General features: G+C 41.7%; 1 protein-coding gene across 1 annotated transcript in view; it reads left to right on the top strand.

Annotated features, from left to right (window-relative positions):
* The first annotated feature begins 5,853 nt into the window (after positions 1 to 5,853).
* The window catches only part of LOC147014755 (dipeptidyl peptidase 1-like), a 35,044-nt gene continuing 30,851 nt past the window's right edge, over positions 5,854 to 10,046 (top strand). The window contains exon 1 of the mRNA XM_085852985.1: positions 5,854 to 6,063. Within this exon, the coding sequence (XP_085709111.1) occupies positions 5,886 to 6,063 (178 nt within the window). The 5' untranslated portion in view covers positions 5,854 to 5,885. The remainder of the gene's footprint in view (positions 6,064 to 10,046) is intronic.

The following is a 10,046-nucleotide window of genomic DNA, read 5'->3' as shown; positions in this document are numbered from 1 at the left end:
TTTATACATCAAGTTGTAGCGAATGTTGTTTCTGTTGAATGATTGGTGAATTATATTGATTTTTACTTACGAAATCTTTCTTCCGTTTCTGTTTGTTTGTTTGTTTGTTTGTTTGTTTGTTTGTTTGTAACTTACGAAATCTAAAGATTTCGTAAGTATATTGATGCCTTCCGTTTCTGTTTGTTTGTTTGTTTGTTTGTTTGTAGGCACGATAACTCGAGAACGGAAGAACCTACCAATGTCAAATTACACCACGTGATTCAGGAGGGTGATGGCTAGCGCTGATTAGATTTTGGTCAAAATCGGTCAAAGGTCAAGGTCACAGTGAGGTCAAACATCCAAAACATTCGATTTTTGATGGTTTGGTACAGAATCATCGTAGAAACTTCTGGTTTGCGTCGCTACCTTTTCCAGAGACAGCTTTTATTCGACAAGGTCAGAGGTCAAGTTGACGATTTCGTAAGTACCAGTCTATGACTGCTTGTTTGTTTGTTTGTTTGTTTGTTTTTATTGAGAGGAAAACCCATGTGTTGGCTTTCAGGTCAATGCCATTTGTGTAATATTTACTGAATGTTGTTTCAGTATTTTTTTAAGTTGTAGAGTTTATTCAAGTTTTTCTTCCAATATGACCTGATCTGAGTCAACCCTGCCAATGAAGAATGGGCACAAATACATCCATGTACTGCAAGTATTCAACCTGGGTTTTTTTTTTGCCTCTTTGCACTGGTTGCTAGGCGGAATTGCCGGCACTAGTGTACAAGAGCCTGGACGTCCGACCCTGAGAACCACACTTTTTGGTCGAGAATTAGGGCTAGGGGAAAGTAACGAGTCAGTTACTGCGAAATCTAAAGCGATATTTTGACAAATATGCATTGGTTAGTTTTATCATGAGTTGGCCTTCGTAATGGTATGAAAAAATATTCGAAGAAATCAGTAATTAGGTTACAAAAGGTCATTAAATGACAATCATTCAAAATTGCTATTTCTCCCTTACTATCTTTCGTGGCAAGATATTTCACATTTGAAATGGACTGATGCAACATTTCTTTACATCAATGAAAAGTCGCACCCATTGAGATTGTTTTGATAAACATACAAGTTCATGAAGAGCCAATTAAGACAACACTTACTGATTATAATTTGCCTGTTTCTCAGAGAACACCGCTGGTAGGTCACGACTTATCGATCACAGGCAGAAGACATGAATAGGACCACAGAACTAATGTGGGACTAGATTACGCCTGGTGTAATATAATTAATCAGTCACATCATTGGTAGTTAACTGAAAAATTTCTCAAGTTGATGAGGAAAGATCTCTAATTTGTCTTGAATGGTCGATTATGTCGTATAGCACCTGGAGATGGCATAGGTAAGCGCAAAGTACAAGAAGTAGAGGTGCATTCAAGGTACACCCCCCCTCCATGCTAAATAAATAAATAACATATCCTTCAGCACATGATATAGCCTGGTGTTGCCTTAGTGGTTAGGATGGTGGCTTGGGATCCCAGAGTCCTGAGTTCAAGCCCCGTTGGCCGCTGAATTAAAAATACACTAGGAGGGTGACTCAGCCTGTCATCCTCCTGAGGTTGGCAAAATGAGCACCAGTGTACTCGTTAGGGGGGCACTACATCAACGGCATAGCTATGTCCCAACCAATGATGCAACCAGCAGCCACAGGCTGCACGAGAGAGAGAGAGAGAGAGAGAGAGAGAGAGAGAGAGAGAGAGAGAGAGAGAGAGAGAGAGAGAGAGAGAGAGAGAGAGAGAGAGAGAGAGAGAGAGAGAGAGAGAGAGAGAGAGAGAGAGAGAGAGAGAGAGAGAGAGAGAGAGAGAGAGAGAGAGCACGCACGCAACATTAACGGGGTGCCTTTGGCGCCCAGCGATACCGCTATGCAGCACATGGAGACAGAATTGGGATGGAGCCGTGTACAATAATTGATTGATTAATTGCACAAATAAATAATCGTAAAATAATCAATTTCTTACTCAAGTGGCTCGTAGCATACCTAAAACACCATTGTTTCATCTGAATCTGTAACATTAAAATAATTAATTAATCGATGATTGATTAACCAATAAATCAAAATGACCCTTTATAGGCAAAGCACTTGGTCACTGTCATGTCCAAATATCAACTTCCCAGCTCAAAAGATGCCCGAGATATTGCTCACATGAGAAAGAAAGTAAATGTCATTAATAAATCGATAATAATGAAGTAATTAATTGATTAATCAAAAAATAAAAGAATACCGTTTTTGCCAAAACACTCGTTTCCTGTTGTGTCCAAATTTCAGCTTCCGAGCTCATAAGATGGTTGAGATATCGCCCAAACAAACAAACAAATGAACTGGAAGGGCACTCGGGAGAGCGCATACCTCCGGCATGTAAAGCCTGATCCACGAGAACATATCGGGCCCAATACATTTTTGAAATATCATGGTATACAGCACTGTATCGTTTTTGGCCCTCTCAATGGTGAAGAATCACTTTGAAAATTAAATAATTCTCGGATCCAGATTCAGATCTTCACTAAAGTCGAATCAATTCGTCCTTGCAACACACCCAACCTGTCCACCAAGTTTCATCCCGATCCGTCCACAACTTATTGAGATATCGTGCTCTATCGGTTTCACCCTATCTCTTAATCACTTAAAAAATGATCAGTTCCGGATCCAGATCCAGATCTTCACCGAAATTAAAGCAATTCCTCCTTGTCACACACCCAACGTGTCCACCAAGTTTCATCCAAATCCGTCGACAACTTTTTGAGATATCGTGCTATATATCGTTTTTGGCTCTAATCTCTCAATGGTGAAGAATCCCTTAAAATGTTCTCGTAGTCGGATCCGGATCCAGTTCTTCATCAATATCTAATCCGTTCGTCCTTGTCACACACCGAACGTGTCCACAAAATTTCATCCGGATCCATCCACAACTTTTTGAGATATTCTGCACACACACAGACAGACAGACAGACAGAAAGGGGTGAAAACATAACCACCTTCACCTTCGGTGGCGGAGGTAATTAGAGTTCAAAGAGTGACACTTGGCGAAACAGAACGGCACTCGGTAGAGAACATACCTCTGCCAGGCTGAATAGTTTACATATTGTATGCCACTGATGGGTCGGATCTGAATCCAGGCCTTAACCAAAATCGAATCGGCTTGTTCTTGTCACCTAACTAACCCATCCACCTCGTTTTGTCAGAACTCTTCTCCAACTTTTTGAGATGTGCTGTACATAATTTTGGGCCCCATCGCTCAATGGTGATGAATCACTGAAAAAAAATTCTCGGATCTAGATTCGGATCTTCACCAAAGTTGAATCAATTCGTCCTTGTCACACACCCAACGTGTGCACCAAGTTTCGTCTGAATCCGTTCACAACTTTTTGAGAAATCGTGCTATGTATCGGTTTAGCCCTATCTCTCAATGGTGAAGAATCACTTAAAAAAAAAGTATCAGATCCAGATTCGGATCTTCATCAAAATTGAATCGATTTCTCCTTGCCACACACCCAACCCGTCCACCAAGTTTCGTCCAAATCCATCCACAACTTTTTGAGAAATCGTGCTATGTATCGGTTTAGCCCTATCTCTCAACGGTGAATAATCACTTAAAAAAATTCTCGGATCCGGATCTTCACCAAAATTTAGCCTTGCTGTCCTTGACTCAGTCACCGACATACAAAAATAATTTCAGAACGAAAACTCTGGCTAAAAATCGTGTGACAGACAGACAGACAGACAAACGCTCCAGCCCAACATACTTGATAAAAAATTTTTTCGCCAAGTCACAATTAAACAAAGAGTGAAAACTGAGAACACCCTTTCAGCGCGTGTCATCGCCGGGCGCCAAAGGCCTTTGGCGCCCGGCGATGACGACTTGTAGCACCTGGAGCTGGAATAGGGAGGGACAGTGTACAATATCCCAATGTAGACTATCTGCTGAGATGAATCATCTAAACTTTGGCTCGTCAAATAGGCTAATTAGGAAGCACGTTTAATGGGTGCCAAAACATTAACACGCAGATCAGCACCTCACACTCACAGATACACTCGCGTGAGATCTTGAGTGGGAACACCAAGAAGCAACGAGTCGGCTTACGAAGTTCAGCGACAATTCTAAAATGGAAAGAATGATCATGCTAATTGGAAAGGATAAATAATTACATTTGAGTATTCTGTGTCGGAGGGTTGACTCTTTCAGGATTGTGCTCCTTAGCCAATCAAAGTGCCTCGGTAGCCCTATTCGAAAGGATGTTTATAGCTCACCTGGAAAGTAGTTCAGGAGAGCTTATGGGATGGCAACTTGTCAGTCCGTCTGTCGACAAATACGTGCAACTTCTTCTCTGAAATTACACACACAATTTCGATGACATTTGACCACCACCTTTATCACCCACAAAGTTTGTTCATGGCATTTAAAAAATCGGGTCCTCGGGGCTCTATGAGGGTTTCCCCCCAAAATAGGTATTTGCTTTCTTCTCAGACACTACACATGCTATTGTGATGAAACTTGATCCCAACTTTCATCACCTGTGATGAAGCAAAGTTTGTTCACGGCATTAAAAAAAAAACAAGCTCAAATGAGCTAAGATCCTCGTCCTCTTAATGATGACGTCAGAAAAACGAATATGACGTCATTGTGATGTATCAGGTTTGCGAAAAATTATCTGTGCTAATGCCCAGCTTGATTCCCGCAAACAAAATTCAAACAGCTTGCCTAATTTCAGAGATAATGGTATAGGCGATTTCCATTAGCGGCGATATTATGACGTCAACTTTTTTTCTCGGAAGAATTTCCAAAATCGGAGATGGTTACTGTCTGCGCGTGGGCTTTCTGCATATACATGGCAAGTTTCACGAAGATCCGATGAAAACTCTGGGTTGTGAAACAAAAAGTCAAAAAATAGGAATGACGTCATAAAAATTGACATGACGTCATAGTGATGTATCATATGTGCGGTAATTCATATCTGCTAATGCCCTGTTCTTCGATTCCCGCAAACAGAATTCAAAAAGCTTGCCTAGTTTCGGAGATAATTTTTTAGGCGATTTCCATTAGCGGAGATATTTTGACGTCATAACTTTTTTCTCGGAGGAATTTTCAAAATCGGAGATGGTCCTGTCTGTGCGGGGTATTTTTACATGTATATGCCAAGTTTCAGGAAGTTTCGATGAAAACTGTAGGCTGTGAAACAAAAAAGTCCACAAGAAGAAGATGAAGAACAACAACGTAAGTAAGACTTAGAGATCCTCCACGAGGATCTAAAAAAAATCGGGGTCTAAGGAAGTGGACGGGGAGATTGGGGAGGGGAGTTGCCCCCCAAAATATGTATTTGCTTTCTTCTCCGAAACCATTCATACGATTTCGATGAAACTTGACCACAACCTTCATCACCCGTGATGTACCAAAATTTGTTCATGCTATTTTTTTTATAATCGGGGTTGAAGGGGATTTACAGAGCTAGGGGGAGGAGGGATTGCCCCCCAAAATATGTATTTACGATAACATTGGTTCATTGGAACATTTTGCTGATTCCGTCCAACCTTGACTTCTTCCTCAGTATCATTATTTTACCAGCTGAGCGCCCAGGTATATTGTCCAAAGGTTTTTTTCCACCTTGTTTACTCTGTTCATACGATGTTGCATCGCATGAGAAAACGAATGCAAAGCTGCTGCCTGCCACACTTCTTTTCTCACGCTCTCATTTTCATTCTTTCTCCTATCGTGCATCCTTATCTTCATTTTCGTGTGTACACAATAATTCATGTCCTCGATAGACGTGTTCATGGGTGGAGTTTAAAGTCATATAATTAGAGGAGCATGAGAATAAAACACACCTGGATATCATCAGGCGATCAGTCTGTCTGTCTCAGCATCATGGCAGCGGGGACGACGAATGCGTTGTGCGTCCTGGTCATGCTCCTGGGGGTGGCGGCACCACCCACGGCCGCCGACATCCCCGTTAACTGCATGTACTCGGACCTGTTGGGCTCGTGGCGCTTCTTCATGACTCGTGCACCCGGGGCTCGCTTCAGCACCTGCTCAGACCAAGCCGGTAGGTCTTCCTGAGATCCTGCTGGGAATGGCGTTGGTTTGTGGTCGCACCCTGAAACGATTGTACAAAGAGCTGTGGTTGCACCGTCGATCTCCATCGGCACATTTTACAACTTGAGAGTTGATTGAGCGATTTAACCACTCACAAAGGATTAGGATCCGAACCTTATTGGAATCCATAAGAAAAAACAAGATTAAGTGCTCCTGGTATAAAAATCTGCAAAAATGAGAACCATCTTTGCAGAGTTTTTTTTTTTAAACAGGAGCTCACAATTACATTTTACTGCTGCTACCACTAAAGTGCTCAAAGTCATCAAAAAATCATCCGAGAGTGTTGATGGAGGTGGCTGAGCAGGTAAGCGAGATGTTAACGGATATTTTCAACAGCTCACTGGAGTCAGGACAGGTACCGGAGGATTGGAGAGTCACAAATGTAACACCACTACTAAAGGCTCCAGAGAAGAATTGGGAAACTTTAGACCTGTTAGTTTGACTTCAGTTGTGGGGAAGGTGTTGGAGACATTAATTAAGGACCAGATGAGGAACCATTTAAATATATACAAACTAATTATAGGTAGTCAGCATGGGTTTACCAAAGGTAGTTCCTGTTTAATAAATCTTTTAGAGTTCAATGAAGCAATGTCTGATTGGGTGGATAAGGGAATGTCAGTGGACATAGTATATCTAGACTTTAAGAAGGTATTTGATAAGGTACCACATCGGAGGTTGTTCGTCAAAGTGAGGGATTGGAGAGTGGCTGGTCAGGTTGCTAATTGGATTGCAAGCTGGCTTCGTGGTAGGAAGCAAAGAGTGGCTGTGAGTGGGAGGATGTCTTGCTGGGAGGATGGAAGTAGTGGGGTACCTCAGGAATCAGGACTTGAACCATTACTATTCATTATTTACATCAATGATTTGGATAATGGGGTAAAGAGCAAGCTTTCCAAATTTGAAAATGACACAAAGCTTGGAGGTAAGGTGGATAGGAGAGTGGGTGGTGATCAAATTCAGTAAAGTATTGATACTTTCATAGATTGGGTAAAAGATTGGCAGATGGAATTTAGCCTGAGCAAGTGTAAGGTGTTGGGGATGGGAAAGAACAATGAAAATAGAGATTACAGGATGCAAGGGGTAATTTTGGAGCATCACACACAGGAGAAGGATCTGGGGGTGGTAATAAATATGGGAGGTAAGCAGGCATCTATACTGTAGATGAAGCAAATTGGGTTTTAGGTTGTATTTGGAGGGGGAACAATTATAAATCAAAGGAGGTGGTGTTAACATTGTACAGGAATTTAGTGAGGGCCACGTCGAGAATATTGTGTCCAGTTTTGGTCACCACAACTGAGGAAGGACATAGATGCCATAGTGAGGGTTCAGCGTAGGGCGACTCGATTGATTCCGGGCCTTGCTAGACTCAGCTATGAGGAGCGGCTGAAGGAGACGGGGCGTTATACACTAGAAAGGAGGCGGTTATGAGGAGATAAGATAGAGATGTTTAAGATAATGAAGGGTAGAGATAAAATAAGTGAAGATGAATTATTCAACAGAGTAGACAGTGATAGGACCAGGGGTCATAGCCTGAGAATAAGGAAGAGGAGAGTTAAGACTGAAGTAAGGCAGGGGACTTTTACTCAGAGGTAGTTAATGCATAGAATGGCCTCCCTGGAAAGGTAGTGGAAACGGAAACAGTAGATAAGTTTAAATTAGAATTACATAGGTACCTGGAAGTTATGGAGATGGAGGGGGATGGTGATGTTGACAGGAATTTTAGGCAGTTTGAGTATTGATGGGTGATTGTGTGCATGTGTATGGAGTGCTGTTGGTGGGGGTCTCATCAATGGGTGTTGTATGGTTGATGTGGGTGTTTTAACCAAGCCCATGCCCCCTCCCCCGAGGGGGGGGGGTAAAGGAAAACAAAACACAAAAATGACAAAAACTTAAAATAAATAGATAAAAAAATTTGCATTTTCATCTTGTTATGATAAATTATTATTGTGTTCGCACAGGCATGATGGGCTGAATGGCCTCGCCTGTGTCTGTTTTCCTTGTTTTTTTGTTCCCCTCCTCCCACAAGCCTTCTCCCCCTCCCGTTGGTCCACAGCCAATGGGGGCAGGTGCATGACGTCACTTGTGGAAATTGTCACCATTCTGAGGGAAGTTTCAACAAAGCCCTGACTCCACCCTTTACGCGCACAAAGCCGCAACAAGAGCCCCCAGCCCCCTCTTCGCGTAGAAAACGCCCATTCGCACTGTTTTGCTCTATACGGGCCAATGGGGGTATTGGAGGGATGATTGAAAGCAATGGAGGGATTGAACAGAACGATGGTGTGAAGGAAGAAAGATTGAAAGTAACAGAAGGGGAGGGAGGGGAAGACATTACATGGGACAAACACAGCCAAGCTGACGCACGCCCCCCAAATAGCCCTTTGTCAAGGGACCAAGGACTATCTTTACAAAGACTAATGAAATAACTCGCCAAATGGCTTAAGCACTCAAGCAAGCTCTCCAACGAAACGGTTGATTCGGATCGGCTGGCTTGGCAAGCGATTAGCGATTGCCAATCGGTTATATAATCACCATGCATCCGGAGACACCCGGAATGTCAAGCGATGTCCGAATTGGACATGCGAACACTTTTTAGCAGTCGGAACTACTGCTGAAGTCAATAAAGAAGTTAAAAGTTTGAAATTTGGTTGAGATTAAGAGATTCCAGAGCATATGGCATGTGTGGAAATGAAATAAAGCAACGAACCCCAGCGTTTCCGGGTGTTTATAAGCATTGCATTGCATCCAGCGATTCGTAGATATGATGAACAGGGATTGGATAATATGAGTGGAGGAAAGTGGAAAAATAAACAAACTTTATCATTAAGAAATCATCGTGGCCTGTTCCAAGTCAAGGCATTGTTGAGCAGGCCAAAATAAATAAATAAATAAATGGTGGCTTAAGACTTGCAAGCTGACAGAGGGCTGACCAAGAAGATGTGCCACCCTCTTCATAATGCTTTTTTAAATTTTTATGAAGAACACCCCCTAAATTATCTTCAAAAGGGATGTTTAAAATAACCCAAACACACAATTTCCATGTATACCCCACTTTGGAGTTCCCTTAGTATGCACGCAAAGTTTGGGCCCGTTAGGTTTCATGGTTTTGGAGTTATGGAGGAGATGGACGGACGGACAGGCAGACACACAATGACTTTTGTTAATTGTTATAGATTGTACAGGAGGGTTGGGGGTCAGAGCAGGGAGATATGTGAACTGTGTTTGCATTTTTCACTTAAATATCTTTGGATGAAAATAATTTTCCAAAAAGTATAAATTATATTCATCAATTATATTGGAACTCATGAGAAGTTTGTAAATGTTGAGAATAACTAAGTTTATCATTGTGTTCAATTTCATGCAAATTACAGGAAATATGGAAATTTTCACAAACATTGATTGGAATTTTTTTCTTTTATTGCTATTTCAAGTCCAATTATAATCGTCCTTCAACTTCTGGTTAATCTTTAGCACTTTGATAAACAATATTATGAAATTACACAGCAGCAGCCATGGAGCAGCCGTTACATTCTCACATGAAATGACGTTTTCCTGTTGGTACAGGTAGGTTATTGAAGAAGGAATGATCATCCTCACCATGTAAGTTATTTTGAATGAACACCTTTCAGGATCTGAGGCACGTCCAAAGAGATGGTGAATTGGACTGAGCACTTGGTTCACAAACTGAAAGTTACTTTTTAAACTAGAAGGGCACTTGGTAGAGCGTATACCGCCGCCCCGTAATTCCTCATCTACGAGAACATATCTGGTCCATACGTTTTTGAAATATCCTGCTATATCTCGTTTTTGGCTCCATCTCTCAATGATGAAGAATCACTTAGAAAAATAAATAATTCTCGTATACAGATCGGGATCCTGAACTTCATCAAAATCAAATCAATTCTTCCTTGTCACACAACCACAGTGCTCACCAAGTTT

This window comes from Eptatretus burgeri, chromosome 13, assembly GCF_056783735.1.
Source record: "Eptatretus burgeri isolate ZD-2024b chromosome 13, Ebu_testis_v1, whole genome shotgun sequence".
Classification (NCBI taxonomy): domain Eukaryota; kingdom Metazoa; phylum Chordata; class Myxini; order Myxiniformes; family Myxinidae; genus Eptatretus; species Eptatretus burgeri.
The sequence above is the reverse complement of the archived record's forward strand: the minus strand, read 5'-3'. Positions and strand labels throughout refer to the sequence as shown.